Below are 18538 nucleotides of genomic sequence, written 5' to 3'. Positions count from 1 at the left end.
TTGTTGAGTTTCTTTCTTTAAGCCCTATCAATATGGCATCCAGCTACCTTCTGGCTTCCATGGACTCTGATGAGAATTAGCTGTTAATCTTATCAAGAATCCCTTGTACATGATGAGTTGCTTCTCTGCTACTTTCAAGATTGCTTCTTTGTCTTTGGATTTTTTTTTTTTTTTTTTTTTTTTTTTTTTTTTTTTTGTGTTTGGTCTATTTATTTTTTTTTTTTTATCATCATTTTATTGAGATATATTCACATACCACGCAGTCATACAAAACAAATTGTACTTTCGATTGTTTACAGTACCATTACATAGTTGTACATTCATCACCTAAATCAATCCCTGACACCTTCATTAGCACACACACAAAAATAACAAGAATAATAATTAGAGTGAAAAAGAGCAATTGAAGTAAAAAAGAACACTAGGTACCTTTGTCTGTTTGTTTGCTTCCCCTACTTTTCTACACATCGATCCATAAACTAGACAAAGTGGAGTTTGGTCCTTATGGCATTCCCAATCCCACTGTCACCCCTCATAAGCTACATTTTTATACAACTGTCTTCGAGATTCATGGGTTCTGGGTTGTAGTTTAATAGTTTCAGGTATCCACCACCAGCTACCCCAATTCTTTAGAACCTAAAAAAGGTTGTCTAAAGTGTGCGTAAGAGTGCCCACCAGAGTGATCTCTCGGCTCGTTTTGGAATCTCTCTGCCACTGAAGCTTATTTCATTTCCTTTCACATCCCCCTTTTGGTCAAGAAGATGTTCTCCATCCCACGATGCCGGGTCTACATTCCTCCCCGGGAGTCATATTCCACGTTGCCAGGGAGATTCACTTCCCTGGGTGTCTGATCCCACGTAGGGGGGAGGGCAGTGATTTCACCTTTCAAGTTGGCTTAGCCAGAGAGAGAGGGCCACATCTGAGCAACAAAGAGGCATTCAGGAGGAGACTCTTAGGCACAAATACAGGGAGGCCTAGCCTCTCCTTTGCAGCAACCGTCTTCCCAAGGGTAAAACTTATGGTAGAGGGCTCAACCCATCAAACCACCAGTCCCCTATGTCTGTGGTCATGTTAGCAACCATGGAGGTGGGGTAGGCGAATACCCCTGCATTCTCCACAGGCTCCTCAAGGGGGCACTACATCTTTTTTTTTTTTTTTTCCTTGTTTGTCTTTTTTCTTTTTTTTTTTTTTAACTTTCCCTTCTTTTTTCAAATCAACTGTATGAAAAAAAAAGTTAAAAAGAAAACAAACATACAATAAAAGAACATTTCAAAGAGACCATAACAAGGGAGTAAGAAAAAGACAACTAACCTAAGATAACTGCTTAACTTCCAACATGTTCCTACTTTACCCCAAGAAAGTTACATACTATAGCAACATTTCAGTGAACTTGTTCCTACTACATCCATCAGAAATTAACAGACCATAGTCATTTCTGGGCATCCCCAGAACATTAAATAGCTTATCTGTTCTTCTTGGATTATTGTTCCCCCTTCCTTAATTGCTCTCTACTGCTAGTTCCCCTACATTCTACATTATAAACCATTTGTTTTACATTTTCAAAGTTCACATTAGTGGTAGCATATAATATTTCTCTTTTGTGCCTGGCTTATTTCGCTCAGCATTATGTCTTCAAGGTTCATCCATGTTGTCATATGTTTCACCAGATCGTTCCTTCTTACTGCCGCGTAGTATTCCATCGTGTGTATATACCACATTTTATTTATCCACTCATCTGTTGATGGACATTTCGGTTGTTTCCATCTCTTGGCAATTGTGAATAATGCTGCTATGAACATTGGCGTGCAGATATCTGTTCGTGTCACTGCTTTCCGATCTTCCGGGTATATCCCGAGAAGTGCAATCGCTGGATCGAATGGTAGCTCTATCTCTAGTTTTCTAAGGAACTGCCAGACTGACTTCCAGAGTGGCTGAACCATTATACAGTCCCACCAACAATGAATAAGAGTTCCAATTTCTCCACATCCCCTCCAGCATTTGTAGTCTCCTGTTTGTTTAATGGCAGCCATTCTAACCGGTGTTAGATGGTATCTCATTGTGGTCTTAATTTGCATCTCTCTAATAGCTAGTGAAGCTGAACATTTTTTCATGTGTTTCTTGGCCATTTGTATTTCCTCTTCAGAGAACTGTCTTTTCATATCTTTTGCCCATTTTATAATTGGGCTGTCTGTACTATTGTCATTGAGTTGTAGGATTTCTTTGTATATGCAAGATATCAGTCTTTTGTCAGATACATGGTTTCCAAAAATTTTTTCCCATTGAGTTGGCTGCCTCTTTACCTTTTTGAGAAATTCCTTTGAGGTGCAGAAACTTCTAAGCTTGAGGAGTTCCCATTTATCTATTTTCTCTTTTGTTGCTTGTGCTTTGGGTGTAAAGTCTAGGAAGTGGCCTCCTAATACAAGGTCTTGAAGATGTTTTCCTACATTATCTTCTAGGAGTTTAATGGTACTTTCTTTTATATTGAGATCTTTGGTCCATTTTGAGTTAATTTTTGTGTAGGGGGTGAGGTAGGGGTCCTCTTTCATTCTTTGGATATGGATATCCAACTCTCCCAGCCCCATTTGTTGAAAAGACCATTATGGCTCAGTTCGGTGACTTTGGGGGCCTTATCAAAGATCAGTCGGCCATAGATCTGAGGGTCTATCTCTGAATTCTCAATTCGATTCCATTGATCTATATGTCTATCTTTGTGCCAGTACCATGCTGTTTTGGCAACTGTGGCTTTATAATAAGCTTCAAAGTCAGGGAGTGTAAGTCCTCCCACTTCGTTTTTCTTTTTTAAAGTGTCTTTAGCAATTCGAGGCATCTTCCCTTTCCAAATAAATTTGATAACTAGCTTTTCCAAGTCTGCAAAGTAGGTTGTTGGAATTTTGATTGGGATTGCATTGAATCTGTAGATGAGTTTGGGTAGAATTGACATCTTAATGACATTTAGCCTTCCTATCCATGAACATGGAATATTTTTCCATCTTTTAAGGTCCCCTTCTATTTCTTTTAGTAGAGTTATGTAGTTTTCTTTGTATAGGTCTTTTACATCTTTGGTTAAGTTTATTCCTAGGTACTTGATTTTTTTAGTTGCTATTGAAAATGGTATCTTTTTCTTGAGTGTCTCTTCAGTTTGTTCATTTCTAGCATATAGAAACATTACTGACTTATGTGCATTAATCTTGTATCCCGCTACTTTGCTAAATTTGTTTATTAGCTCTAGTAGGTGTATCGTTGATTTCTCAGGGTTTTCTAGATATAAGATCATATCATCTGCAAACAATGACAGTTTTACTTCTTCTTTTCCAATTTGGATGCCTTTTATTTCTTTGTCTTGCCGGATTGCCCTGGCTAGCACTTCCAGCACAATGTTGAATAACAGTGGTGACAGCGGGCATCCTTGTCTTGTTCCTGATCTTAGAGGGAAGGCTTTCAGTCTCTCACCATTGAGTACTATGCTGGCTGTGGGTTTTTCATATATGCTCTTTATCATGTTGAGGAAGTTTCCTTCAATTCCTACCTTTTGAAGTGTTTTTATCAAAAACGGATGTTGGATTTTGTCAAATGCTTTTTCAGCATCTATTGAGATGATCAATTGATTTTTCCCTTTCGAGTTTTTAATGTGTTGTAATACATTGATTGTTTTTCTTATGTTGAACCATCCTTGCATGCCTGGAATGAACCCCACTTGGTCATGGTGTATGATTTTTTTAATGTGTCTTTGGATTCGATTTGCAAGTATTTTGTTGAGGATTTTTGCATCTATATTCATTAGGGAGATTGGCCGGTAGTTTTCCTTTTTTGTAGCATCTTTGCCTGGTTTTGGTATTAGATTGATGTTAGCTTCATAAAATGAGTTAGGTAGTGTTCCATTTTTTTCAATGTTTTGAAAGAGTTTGAGTAAGATTGGTGTCAGTTCTTTCTGGAAAGTTTGGTAGAATTCCCCTGTGAAGCCATCTGGCCCTGGGCATTTATTTGTGGGAAGATTTTTGATGACTGATTGGATCTCTTTGCTTGTGATGGGTTGGTTGAGGTCTTCTATTTCTTCTCTGGTCAGTCTAGGTTGTTCATATGTTTCCAGGAAATTGTCCATTTCTTCTACATTATCCAGTTTGTTGCCATTCAGTTGTTCATAATATCCTCTTATAATTTTTTTTAATTTCTTCAGGATCTGCAGTTATGTCACCTTTTTCATTCATTATTTTGTTTATATGGGTCTTCTCTCTTTTTGATTTTGTCAGTCTAGCTAGGGGCTTGTCAATCTTGTTGATCTTCTCAAAGAACCAACTTTTGGTGATATTTATCCTTTCTATTGTTTTTTTTGTTCTCTATGTCATTTATTTCTGCTTTAATCCTTGTTATTTCTTTTCTTGTACTTGGTTTAGGATTGGTTTGCTGTTCATTTTCTAGCTTCTTCAGTTGATCCATTAGTTCTTTGATTTTGGCTCTTTCTTCCTTTTTAATATATGCGTTTAGTGCTATAAATTTCCCCCTTAGCACTGCTTTTGCTGCATCCCATAGGTTTTGGTATGTTGTGTTCTCATTTTCATTCGTCTCTATATATTTAGCAATTTCTCTTGCTATTTCTTCTTTAACCCACTGATTGTTTAGGAGTGTGTTGTTTAACCTCCAGGTATTTGTGAATTTTCTAAGTCTCTGATGGTTATTGACTTCTAATTGTATTCCATTGTGGTCAGAGAATGTGCTTTGAATAATTTCAATCTTTTTAAATTTATTGAGACTTGTTTTATGTCCCAGCATATGATCTATTCTGGAGAAAGTTCCGTGAGCACTAGAAAAGTATGTGTATCCTGTTGATTTGGGATGTAATGTCCTGTAGATGTCTGTTAAATCTAATTCATTTATCAGATTGTTTAGGTTTTCAATTTCCTTATTGGTCTTCTGTCTGGTTGATCTATCTATAGGAGAGAGTGATGTGTTGAAGTCTCCCACAATTATTGTGGAAACATCAATTGCTTCCTTTAGTTTTGCCAATGTTTCTCTCATGTATTTTGTGGCAACCTTGATTGGGTGCATAGACATTTACGATTGTTATTTCTTCTTGCTGAATTGCCCCTTTTATTAGTATGTAGTGGCCTTCTTTGTCTCTCAAAACATCCCTGCATTTGAAGTCTATTTTATCTGAGATTAATATTGCTACACCTGCTTTCTTTTGGCTGTAGCTTGCATGAAATATTTTTTTCCATCCTTTCACTTTCAGTTTCTTTGTGTCCCTGTGTCTAAGATGAGTCTCTTGTATGCAACATATTGATGGTTCATTTTTTTTGATCCATTCTGCGAATCTATATCTTTTAATTGGGGAGTTTAATCCATTTACATTCAACGTTAAAACCGTGAAGGCATTTCTTGAATCGGCCATCTTATCCTTTGGATTATGTTTGCCATATTTTTCCCTCTCTCTATTAATATCCTTTATTGTACCCATACCGAATCTCTTTAGTACTGAACCTTTCTCCAAGTCTCTCTGTCCTGTCTTGTTTCTCTGTCTGTAGGGCTCCCTTTAGTATCTCCAGTAGGGCAGGTCTCTTGTTAGCAAATTCTCTCAGCATTTGTTTGTCTGTGAAAAATTTAAGCTCTCCCTCAAATTTGAAGGAGAGCTTTGCTGGATAAGTATTCTTGGCTGGAAATTCCTCTCACTCAGAATTTTAAATATATCGTGCCACTGCCTTCTTGCCTCCATGGTGGCTGCTGAGTAGTCACTACTTAGTCTTATGCTGTTTCCTTTGTATGTGGTGAATTGCTTTTCTCTTGCTGCTTTCAGAACTTGCTCCTTCTCTTCTATGTTTGACAGTGTGATCAGTATATGTCTCGGAGTGGGTTTTTTTGGATTTATTCTATTTGGAGTTCGCTGAGCATTTATGATTTGTGTATTTATGTTGTTTAGAAGATTTGGGAAGTTTTCCCCAACAATTTCTTTGAATACTCTTCCTAGACCTTTACCCTTTTCTTCCCCTTCTGGGACACCAATGAGTCTTATATTCGGACGTTTCATATTATCTATCATATCCCTGAGGTCCATTTCGAGTTTTTCAATTTTTTTCCCCATTCTTTCTTTTATGCTTTCATTTTCCATTCTGTCATCTTCCAGGTCACTGATTCGTTGTTCAACTTCCTCTAGTCTTGTACTATGAGTGTCCAGAATCTTTTTAATTTGGTCAACAGTTTCTTTAATTTCCATAAGATCATCCATTTTTTTATTTAGTCTTGCAATGTCTTCTTTATGCTCTTCTAGGGTCTTCTTGATTTCCTTCATATCCCGTACTATGGTCTCATTGTTCATCTTTAGTTCTTTGAGTAGCTGCTCTAGGTGTGTCTCTTCTGGTCTTTTGATTTGGGTGCTTGGGCTTGGGTTATCCATATCGTCTGGTTTTTTCATATGCTTTATAATTTTCTGTTGTTTTTGGCCTCGTGGCATTTGCTGACCTTGATAGGGTTCTTTTAGGGTTTGTAGACCAGTTGAAGTCCTTATCTCTAATTTATCAGATCTACAGCTTCGTGGAGTACACTTTCTCTAACTAACCAGCAGGTGGCGTCCACGAGCCACCTGTTCTCCACAAGCCAGATCTCCCCTGCTTAGCCTTTTTGGTGAGTGGGGGAGTGAGTCTTGTGGGGCCCAATTGGTGTCCCAAGCTTGCGTGTGTAGTTGGTGTTGCCTGCCCTGTATGTGGGGCGTGTTTCTGGGCAGTCGGGGAGGGGGGGGTGGCCCTAACAATCAAATCTCCCTGATGATCCTAGAGTTTTAAAGCTACTGCAATAGTCTAATCCTTCAGTTCAGTCCTGCCACAGTTTGTCTCTGCCACTGACCCACAAGTCTTTGGTATTGGCGTATGGCTCCTGAGACTTGCAAGTGGGCCCCTCTTCCAGGCTGTGCACCCCAGGTCCTCTGTTGAGGGATGACTGTGCTATGTCACAGGTGAGTGCCGTCCCCCCAGGGCAGTTCTGGGCTGCTGGGCTGTGTAGGGAGGCTCCCAGTCTGCTCAAATGATGGCTGAATGGGGCTCTGTTAATTCACACTGCTCCCCCTTCCCAGCTCTGGGACATTCAGCTGAGGTTGCAGGGAAGGCTAATGTCCACGCCCAGTTTTGTGGTGTGTGCCTGTTATTTGAAGCACTTCCGTCACACTGGGTTGTCTGGGGCAGCTCTGGGCTATGGGGCTGGCGATGGGCAGGAGTGTTTCCTGTCCACCAGGATGGTGGCTGTGAGCGGACACCCCCCTTTTCTTGGGAAGTTGTGTTGTTTAGTGAATTTTCTCAGCCACTGGATTATTGCCTTTTGTCTCAGAGCTCTCTTAGTTCTGCTCTTGACTTGAGGTGCCCAAATTTCAATTCTTTGAAGCTTTCTGTATTGAGCTTCTTAGAGTAATTGTTTTAGAAAAAGCAAAAAGGATTTAAAAAAAAAAAAAAAAAAAAAACGGCCCTCCTCAGAGATCTAATGGGTTATTGAAATGCTAATAGACAAAGCAACCAGGGCCATTAAGGAAAAGTGCCCAGGGCAGAGAGATCAGCCTTGCTTCTGGATTTGCATATGCGCCTCAAGGCCTGATCTCCGCCCTTCCCCTTTCTGTGTTCACCAGAACTCCAAAAATCCTCTGCTTTTATTTTGGAGTTTTCCGTGTTGTTTTTTTTCTATGCCTGTCTCCTCTCTGCTGGGCTGGCTGCTCTCAGAGTCTCTGGTGTCTGGCCTCAGTCTATCTATGGTTGGAGTTTGAATCAGTAGAATGAGTTTCCGATAAGAGCAGCCACTGCAATTCTCCCTTCTCCTTCCTGGAGCTGACAGCCCCTCCTCCCCCGGGACTGAGCCTGGCAGGGAGGGGCGCGGGTCCCCTGGCCGCAAAAACTTACAGATTTCGCTGATCTCAGCAGTTCCACGTTTTCATGAGTGTTGTATGAAGTATGCCCAAAGACAGATTGCTCTGTGGTGTCCAGTCCACGCAGTTCCTGGCTTTTTACCTACTTTCCTGGAGGAGTAACTAAAACATACAGCTCACCAGTCTGCCATCTTGCCCCGCCTCTCTGTCTTTGGATTTTGACAGTTTGTTTATGATGTGTTTAGGTATGGAGATTTTTAGTTTACCTTATCTTAAATTCATTGAGCTTCTTGGATTTCTAGATTAATTTTTTCATCAAATTGTGTTTTCTGACATTATTTCTTCAATGCTCTCTCTGCCCCTTTGTCTCTCTCCTCTCCTTCTGAGATTCCCATTAAGCATATGTTGATATGCTTGATGGTGCCCCACAGGTTTGTGAAGCTTAATCTCCTTAAATGTCTGTTTATTTTTCATTCATGTTTCTTTCTTTATCTCATATTGAAAAATCTCAAATCACTTATCTCCAAGTTCACTGATTCTTCTGTATGCTCAAATCTGCTGTTGAGTCCTTTTAGTGAATTTTTCCTTACAGTTATTTTACATTTAAACTCCACAATTTCTATTTAATTCATTTTTACAATTTCTATCTCTCTATGGTTTCATCTAATTGGTGAGACTCATTCTCATTCTTTCTTTTAGCTCTTTGTCCATGGTGTCCTTTAGTTCTTTGAGCATAATTAAGACAATTGATTTCAAGTCTTTGTCTTTTAAATCCAATTCCTGTGCTTCTCAGGGACAATTTCTATTGGTTGCTATTTTCCTTGTTTATGAGCCATACTTTCTTGTATCTTTGCATGACTTATATTTTTTGCTGGAAAACAATTTCTTACATACTATAACATGACAACTCTGGTAATGTGATTGATTCTTCCTCCTCCCCAGAGTTTGTTGTTGCTGCTGCTTGTTAAAGTAGTTGTTTATTTTTTAGTGACTTTTCTGTATTCATTGTCATGTGTGGCCATTGAAGTCTCTATTCAGTTAGCTTAGTGATAACTATGGTTGGATAGAGATCTCCTTAAATGTCTGGAGCCAAAAAAAGTCTCCCAGTCTTTACCAAGAGACTCTGAGTGAGTGTTGAGGCATTCCTTCAGCACTCTGCCAGGCACTTTAAAATTTTTCCATAGCCTTCACTTGCTGCTTATGTGGGCCTCAATATTAGCCAGAGGCAAGAGCTTAGGGCCTTCTCAGGTCTTTCCTGAGCATGCACACAGCCTTATCCTTGTGTGTGGCCTTCTAAATCTCAGGAATATGTCAGAATTTTTCCAAGCCCCTATGGATCTCATTTCTCAGCTTTTCATTTTAAGGTTTTTGTTGAGTCTGTTATTTCCTCCAACTGCTATCTGTTGCTGCAGGCAACTATGTGACAAACACCCTTCTCCTTCCTTAGGGAGAGGCTTTCTGTAGTAGATTACCCATAAAGACAAGCCTTTTATGTCAGGTTTTTCAGGGAACCACCAGACAGGTCAAATAATGAAAAACTGGGGGGAATGATGCCTGCTATGCTCCCTCTAGTATCTACTATCTGAAGTCAGGGTTTTATTTTCAAGACTACTGCTGAGCTGGAAAAAGAGGATAGGACTCAAGTGAGTTAAAACTCCACAAAGCCTGCTGTTTTTACTGAGATTCAGATATTTTCCCTTTCATAAATGCTAGGAATTTGCATTTGGTTAATTTCCAGAGTTCTGCAAAAGTTGATTCTGACAAATTTTGTCAGGTCATTTTTGTTGCGTTTATGAAGTGGTGAATTTTCAGAGATTATTACCCTGCCATTTTAGCTGATGTCACCTACTACCATCTCTTTGTGGATACTTCCCAAGTTTCTCTCAAGAGAATGAATCACTAGATTTCTGTTAGAAGTTAGTAAAAATAAAATCATATTTTTTCACATCCAAGTTCATGAACCTCTGGACAGAGATCCTCTGTTAAGAACTTTACCCTAGACTGGTATGTGAAGTATGAACAGGCAATGCAGGACTTATCAGCCTCTGAAGGAAAGTGCTGAGACAGGTATATTTATGGGCCTGGATGGCCTTTACTGGTTTCCCAATTTCCCTAGAGCCTTCAACAGTTCACCCAAGTGTGTCAGGGCCCTTGACTGGCCTCCCTTTTCCTTGCAGACTCCTCAAAGCCACTCACCACCAAGACTGAGGCATCTACAGTCATGCAAACCTCCTTGAAAGGTGAGTTTTATTGGGATCTGGGGAAATAGTAGAATTCCAGAATAGTGTCATGGAAACCATGAGAAATGCCCCAATGCCAGTTGATGGGAACTAAGAGGTCATTGGAGTCCTTAGAGAGAGCATGGCAGTAAAGGAGTAGAGACTAAAACAGATAGGAAGGAATTAAGGGTAGTAAAGATGTGGAGTCATGAATGTACATTATTATTATGAAAACTGCTGAGACAAAAGGAAGGAGGAAGAATGCCCACATGATAAAATTTAGAAGAGGAAAAGCTGAGACTTCTGTCCTGATCCTTGTGTGACTTGCTATGTGACCTTAGGTCTCTTTCCTCTCCTTTACAGGCCTTCTCCCCTCCCCATCCCCAACAGTAAGAAATTAAGATATTTCACCTCACAGTACTAGTGATCACTGACACCTCCAGGCACTCTGGATAGCCTAGCACAGATGCTCAGAGAAAGGCTCCGAATTTTGTAGCCACACCCATCCCCCCCTCCCCCACAACTCCTGGCTGGAAGTGAGGCCTCTGACCCTAATTCCCTGTTGTCATAGAAACATCCACAATGAACCCATCTTAGAGCTGGACCACTGAAGTGAATAGCTACCTTGGGGAGACCAGTGCTGCATCAGGTAAAGGCATTGTTAAGATTTCTCTCCTTCCTTCTTGACTCTAAGTTTGTGATCAAATCTTCCACTATAAACACTATTCTCTGGAATTCAGCTCTCCAAATGATTACCTGTTGAGTGCAAGGAGATGGGTAGGGGTGGGTTAAGGTGGAGCAGGACAGATCCAGATCCAGAGATAAACAAAATCAGGGTGGGAGAAAGTGGAAAGGTAGATGTGCTCATAGCTTATCCAACAGTTGTTACCTTTTTTGTACAAAAAGAGTTTGTGCAAGGGTCTAAGAGATGGTCCAAAGATCCAGAGATCAGGCTGGGAACACAAGACAAGGATGGAATTAATTCATATTTTGTTTGGAGAACATTCTTGCAGCTCTTACAGTACCCACAGGCTCCAAAACCTCCTGAAGAGGGTCAAGCCCACTGACAAAATTGTAGTCAGTTCCCTTTGCCATAACACTCACTGAACAAGAATAGGGATAGGTTCATGACCTCAGCCAGCTCTCTGAGAGAAACCAATGTTAGGCCAGGTAAGGGTAATATCAGAGCTTCATTACTTGGACTCATAACTAGGGCTCTCCAAACAGCTTGCAACTGATTTCTGAGGCCTCAAAACTATCTAGGATCCCCAAGTCAGGGTCTCAGAGATCCAAAACCTAAAGGGAAGCTCTGTCTGTGTTTCACCTGAACTGATGGTCAGCTGATATGCACTGGTACAACTAAATTGATGATTAAAATAATGAAATACTTTCATATCAGTTGATAACTGGCTGTTTACCTGAATTCCTTATGCTACCCTGGTCCATCCCCCATGACTCTCCAGATTACTCCATGGTCCCAAAGCAAAAGTTCTAATTCCTGGCACAGTAGGGCACCTCCTAGACCCTGTTTCAAGTTGACAGTTGGCATCCCTTTTTATTGGTTGGTGCTAGACAGTTTGATGATTCTCACTCCTGGTCTCATCTTCTGGTTGCGTATCATTGAGAGTGAATTTCTGAATGCCCTTGTACCTCTCACCTCCTGGTTGAAGAGCTTCTTGGCTATCTCTGGGCACAGCCCAAGCTTGCCCTTTGTGCCAACTTTGCATTGCCACCTTTGCCTTGGAAGCACTGGTCTGGAGTCCACAGCTCCATGTCTCTCCCAGGATAATACTCATTGGGAGAAGGGAGGCTAGAAGATGCCTCTTGGAGAATTCTTTTGGGAAGATAGGAAGATAACTTTGGAGGAAGTAGAAATTCCCAGATACCAGGGCTGTGCCTACTTCCTCTATTAGGTTTTTCACAACTGGACTCCTTCCAAGGGAGGATCTCTCTTTTTTTGATCTCTATCACCTTTTAACTTGAGTTCCCCAGCTCCAATCATGAGCTCTGAGGACCATAAATTTCTAGGAAAAAAATATATTGATGTATGGTAAGAACACAGTCAATTGCAACAGCAAATCCTAGTGACACTGGAATTCCTTTGTCTCCTCCCTACCTCCTGATCTAGCCCCTAGTTTCAGTTTATTACAGTTACAAGTGCCTTAGAGATCAAACAAACTTTTCATTGATCGGATGGGAAAACTGAGGCCTAGTGACAGTTAAATATTTGACTGCTGTAATAAATTACCACAAACTTCAATACAAAATAATACAAGTTTATTGTCTTACATTTCTGGAGGTCAGAAATCCAACACAGGTATCACTAGGCTAAAATCATGGCTGCATTCCTTCTGGAGGCTCTGGAAGAGAATCTGTTTCCTTGCCCTTTCCAAATTCTAGAGGGCACCCACATTCCTTGGCTCGTGTCCCCTTCCTCCATCTTCAAAGCCATAAAATAGCATCTTCAAAGGTCTCTGAGTCTGACCTCTTCTGCCTACCTCTTCCACTTTAAAGATCTTTGTGATTAGATTGGGTCCTCTAGACAATTCAGGATAATATCCTTATCTCAAGGTCAGCTGATTAGCAACCTTAATTCTATTTTTAACCTTAATTCCTCCTTGCTTTGTATACTAACATGCTCACTGGTTCCAGGGATTAGGATGTGGACATCTTTGAAGAGCCATCATTCTGTCCACCATGGTTACACAGCAAATAAATAAAATATCCAAGCCTAGAAGCCCAGTCTATTAGTTTCCTTCAGCCTGTAGAAATGATTGAGATAAGCACCCCAGGAGACCCAGGGGAAGCACATTATAAGGAAGAAGGAATCCAGGGACTTGGCCAGAGATTAGGTAGGAGAGAATCATTGTGGCTAGAAGTAACTGGCCAGAATTCAATAAGATAGCTTTTTGGCAAAGCTGGGAGGTCATGGTACTACTTTCTTCTATCTAAAGGAAGGTTAAAAAAAAAACCTGTTTTGGCCCCAATGAAAGCATGAAGGACTAACTCAAATGCCCAGGTCCCCAGCCATTTGCTCTGGTAAGAACTGCTTAGACATGGTCTCTCTAGCCTCTCTCAAGTTTCTCTCCCAGCCCTGGGGATTTGTGTGTCTCTGGCTACCTAAGAAGTTTAGGAGAAGATGAAAGATGGAGAAGAAAGAAGTCCGGGCTGGGGTGGCCTGATTCTTAAGCTCATGTTTCTGACTTCATTTTCAGTCACATACCACCTGGTCTTATTTTCCCTTCTAGGAAAAGGCCTGCCGATCTTTGCCATCATCCTCATCATCTCCCTGTGCTGTATGGTGGTTTTCACCATGGCTTATATCATGCTTTGCCGGAAGATACCCCAATGGGGTAAGTGATGAATATGGCTGGGTGGCTGTTGCTCATTCATTCTGGCAGCATATTTGAGCATATTATCTGTATCAGGCACCATGTTAGGCACTTCAAGGAGCCCCAGGCTAGTTTGGGAGTGGGAATGGGGATGCATGGAATCAGAAATGCAAGCTAACAATGACAGTACAACTAATGGAAGCTAATTCAGAAATCTTTGCTACCCAGCCTAATACAGCCATCTCTACAATGGGTTGCCTCATAAGGATGTAAGAGAAGGAGAAGTCACAATCCTTGCCCTCAAGTTGCCTACAAGTTATTTAGGTGATTCAAGATGAAAACATGGAATTGATCAGTAACAATTCATAGAAGTAAAAGCTAAAGGCTAAATACTCAAGGCCTGAAGAAGACAATTAATACTAAAGGGATCTAGAGGAAAGAAGGGTCAGTTAGGGTTGGAGTTAAAAAGGAAGGGCTTTTGGAATGAGGTGGGACTAAGGACAAGCTTTGGAGGATGAAAGCAGTTTGGAAGAGGGCAATATTCCAGGAGGTAGGAATTTAATGGGTAAATACATAAAAGCATAAAAGATACCTGTGAGTTGGATAAAGAAAAGTCAGGCAGACAAGCAATGGGGAAATACAGGGGAAAAAGAAAGTTAATTCTTGTTTATAGAAGGCCTTGAATGCCAAGCTAAGGAATTTGGGCTTTGTTCTCTAATTCTAGCAAATATACCAAAATCACCAAATTATTTTGAACAGGGGAGCAACATCATGAAGTTGCAGTTGTCAGAGCCATTTAACAACTATGAGCCCTCAGAGGAGGAAAATTAATTTGGTTGTTTAATTTCTAAGGAAAACCCAGCCACAACTCAATGCCCATTGCATTAGCTATTTTGCCTAGCATTACCTTGTCTCTTCACATGAGCAGCTCCTACTCCCACATTGACTGGTTTCCACCATAGGTCTCTCCAACCAAAGAGGAGAGGAAAGCCCTGAACATCTTCTTTCACAGGGTCCCAGATATAAGCTCTGGGATTGCCAGTCAGCATGGCCATGTCCTGTGAGGCTAAACTTGGGGCTGAAGATAACTTATGTGACCACAAACACCTGAGAGTACTAACAGGAAAGCATTCATCATAATCTTGATTAGACTGGAAATAACAGTAAACATATCAGATTGCTTCCCTCTCAAAAACCTTCCGTGGATACTTATGACCCAGAGGAGAGAGGTTAAAATGTAGCATTCCTTTCAACGCCATTTGTGATGTGACTTGAGCCTGTCTTCACAATCTCCATCACTCCCCTATACCTATTCTCATCTCCACTCAATTGAGTCAAACGGGCAAACAGGCTTTAAACCTCTTGCCTCTATACTTTCTCTTTTCCTGGAATGACTTCCAAGAATTCCTGTTGCTTTCTTCCTCTCTATAAAGAATACAGCCTTACGGCATCAATTCAATTTAACATATCCTTACTGATCACCTACTGTGTGCCAGGCACTAGGCATATACGGATGAAAAAGATATAGCTCCTGCAGTTCAGGAGCTCCCAGGCCAGTGGAGTAGGTAAGACACAGAAGCACAAGACTACCACACAGCAGAAAGCCCATGGCTTGCCATGTTTGCCTTGTTGTGGTTCAGTACATACATTCCCAGTTGTGTCCTTCAAATATTATAAGCTTTTAGAGGGTAGTACCAAGAGACATCCATCTCTGTACCAGGCTAAGCCTTTGGGTCCGCGTGTAATGTCAGGTATTTCTCAACGGACACTAGGGGGCAATGGCGACCTATTCCAGGGCCTTTCCTGGATGCAGGGTAGAGTTCAGTGTATCTGAGAGTGGCTTGAGCCATGGCCCCTGACATTGGACTAAGTCAGCCCCCTCTGCAAGGGACCATAGCCCAAGCCATTCTCAAATACATTCACCTCTGCCCTACCAAGTTCCCTTCCTGCCAAATTCCCCACAAGACATCTCTGGGGATCTTTGGTGAGATTCCTGGGTGGGGAGTGGGTCCAATTCCTGTGCCCCTCCCCCCATATACAACAAGCCACCTCTCCAGCCCATTGTCCTCAGTCAGTGTGTGCCAAAGAGAATAATGACTGAGTATACTTCTCCAAGAAAACTGCATCTCTGTGTTCCAGTTCTCACCTTCCTCCCATTACCTCATAGTTTTTGGAAAGCTGAGACATCTTGAGATCTCCCTTGCCATCTTCCCTTCCCTCACCAGGGTCCATATTTGGCCCTATCAACTCCCCATGAAGACTTCTGACCTAATTCCTCCTTTTTTTCTAGAGCACGTCTATGAAGTGGCCAGGTAAGATAGCCTCTCCTCTTCCATCTTCTGACCTCTTCCCTGCCCTCAGTTCTGTTGATCACTGGTAGGAAACATGGAGGGAGGTGGTATGGAGGAGACCAAATCCCAGGTCAGAGAGCTTCAGGGTCAGAGTGCAGCTTTCTTCCCTCTCTGAGACAACTCCAAAGGCTCTGTCCTGGCCCACTGAACACACAGGATAATTCAGGTCCACCTGCCCCTTGCAGCCAGAATCTTTAGATGTCAGTTGGCAAGAATTAGAGCAGAAGGGAAGGAAAACAGGTCCCAACCCCAAACTCCTTCTCATGGGTGGTGGGCTCTTGAACCACAGGGTGCATCCAGGGAGACCAGCAACTCTGGGGAAACGATGAGGGTGGCCATCTTTGCAAGTGGTTGCTCCAGTGAAGAGCCAGATACCCAGGCTCTGAGCAATGACTATTCCAGTGAGCCCTGCCTGGGCCAGGAGTACCAGATCATTGCCCAGATCAATGGTGACTATGACCACCTGCTGCACACAATGCTCCCAGATCATGAGCTTCTGCCCACCAAAGGCAAGAGTGTCTGCTAAAAATGCCCCACTAGGCCAGAGTCTGCTGACATAATTGTCTATTCAGCCCCTGTCTTCTGCATGATCCCCTTCCCCACTACCTTTCTTCCTGGCTAGCCCAAAGCCTCTGCCCTACCAACATTAGAGCCCTTGTAAGTAGCTGGCTTTGCCCAAGAAGTTTCCATATTCACTTCCAGCAAGCCAGCTTCTGGGTCAAGCCTTAGTTCCTTCTGGCATCCCTGACTAGAACATCTGTGGCTTGTCTCCCTCCTCCTCTCCATGGCTTCTGTCAAGATACCAGAGGGAAATGCCTATAGTACCAGGACTTGTTCATCATGCTTCCAGGTACCACTCAGCTTCAGCATCTTGACACCAGAAGACCAGAGGGAGGCTCAACTCTTTCAAATCAGTGGATCAACTGTATCCAGGAACACTTCCCTTTCTCCAGGTCCACGCAGAAATCTTAATTGAGATTGTCAGGTCACAAGTCAGAGGTCATTTCTGCTTCTGCACCATGGGTCTAGTGCCCTGGTATTCTTTTGGTGCTCAATAAATATCTAATCATGATAGCAATCTCAGTTGTGTTGGTCTTCTCTCAAGGTACAGTAGGACTTAACAGGAGGGATTCAAGTGAAACTAGTTGAGATAGTTGGGACCCCTGGAGGTATGGATGACCCTTGCTATTTTGGTCTTTCTTTCCATACCCATGACACCCCCACCTCATTCCACAGGTGTGGAGCACAATGAATCTTTGGTCAAACAGTACTCTATTGGCTTTCATTCCATTACCCACCAAACTACCAGCTCTACCCAGATGGTGCTTCCCAGATCAGTTGGAAGCCTGAAAAAGAAGCCCTTCTTTATCTCAGGGAAGTGTGGATGCAGAGATGAAGGGATTCCCTTCTTTCCAAAGTATGGATGTTTCACCCCCAATGATTTCCACCTCCTGGAATCCTCAAATCTTTGGCACAGCAACATTCTACATAGGTCCTCTTCTCTAGTCCTCTGCCCTTCTTATGATGTGCAATGAGGGGCTGAGCAAGGAAGTCTTTCTACTGAAGTAAGAATGGGGGGCAGGAGTGTGTGTGTATATGTCTGTGTGTGTGTGTGTGTGTGTGTGTGTGTGTGTGTGTGTGTGTGTACCTTTAAATCAGTCTCCTCAGTGAGGACATATTCTGGGCCAGGTCTATACTGTTTCCTTTCCCGCACATAATTCATGTCAAACTAACATGTTCACTCTTCATAGAAGCTGCCATTTTGCCATTTCTGATTCCAATGCTGGTTCCAGGAGCTGCTCCTTTTTGGGATGATTACAGGAATCAAAATAATTCATGAAAGAGAACAAGGAGGAGTCTTCTTTTTCACCACCACCCAACCCTGCCAAGTCCACAATCAAAACCTCAGCACTTTGTCAGCCCCAGATGAAAAGGAACAACTTCTTTCCCATTGTGTTTATAATCCTCTAAAACAGGGTCCCCACCCAGTGGAAAATTCAGCTTCCCACATGAAACAACTCTGTGTCCAGTCACCACAACTCCTGAAAACATCCATCAGCTCTTCCAACTATCCTGATAAGAAGGAACTCCTGGTGTTGGGAAGAGAATCTTATTTGCATTTCCACTGATAAAAGAAGCCCCACATCCAGAGACTCCCACCCTGAATCCAGAGGGCTATAGACCCTAGGAATAGCTCTGAGTCTCTTGTCTTAAAGAGTTTAGAGAGTATTAATTCTAGCAATCCCATATCACAAATGAGGAAATGTAGCCCAGAGAGTAACAGTGACTTGTCTAAAGTCACATCAAGTCAATGGTAGAACCAAGACCAGAAGTCAGTCCTGTGAATTCCTATGAGCATATGTTCATTGCAGCAAGAAACTTCTGGAGATAATCTTTGAACCAATATCTGAGAATTTTCTACACAGGGCAAGCCAGTAAGGGAGTCCTAGGTTAGAGCTAGACCAAAGCTACGGGATAGGCTAAACAAAAGGGGGTGATAACATGTGAACTGTCCTAGGTGGGAAGCTGGTCAGGGATAATATGGAAGTGAAGAGAGGAGAAAATCTGTAGAAGAGAGGAAAGGTATGAAAACCCTCCAGTGTAGTTTCCCAAATTTTATTCCATGGAACATTAGACCCAGGAGAATGGCCCATGAGAAGAAAAGGTTTCCATGACCTGGTAAGTGTGGGAAGGGCTTCATTCCTTAGCTCCTTCTTTAAGATTCATCATGTATATTAGCATATAAAAGGTTCTGAAAAATCCTGCAATTAAGCACCTGTATAACTTTGTGTAATAAAGAAA

At 41.9% G+C, this 18538-nt stretch overlaps 1 protein-coding gene across 1 annotated transcript in view; it reads left to right on the top strand.

The window, feature by feature from the left end:
- VSIG4 (V-set and immunoglobulin domain containing 4) overlaps nt 1-16814 on the top strand; it is a 42354-nt gene extending 25540 nt beyond the window's left edge. The window contains 6 exon segments of the mRNA XM_037823755.1: nt 10012-10074; nt 10625-10702; nt 13302-13406; nt 15676-15697; nt 15822; nt 16026-16814. Of these exon segments, the coding sequence (XP_037679683.1) occupies nt 10012-10074; nt 10625-10702; nt 13302-13406; nt 15676-15697; nt 15822; nt 16026-16262 (506 nt within the window). The 3' untranslated portion in view covers nt 16263-16814.
- The last annotated feature ends 1724 nt before the right edge of the window (nt 16815-18538 follow it).

The sequence above is a fragment of the Choloepus didactylus genome (genome assembly GCF_015220235.1).
Source record: "Choloepus didactylus isolate mChoDid1 chromosome 24 unlocalized genomic scaffold, mChoDid1.pri SUPER_24_unloc1, whole genome shotgun sequence".
Taxonomy (NCBI): domain Eukaryota; kingdom Metazoa; phylum Chordata; class Mammalia; order Pilosa; family Megalonychidae; genus Choloepus; species Choloepus didactylus.
The sequence above is the reverse complement of the archived record's forward strand: the minus strand, read 5'-3'. Positions and strand labels throughout refer to the sequence as shown.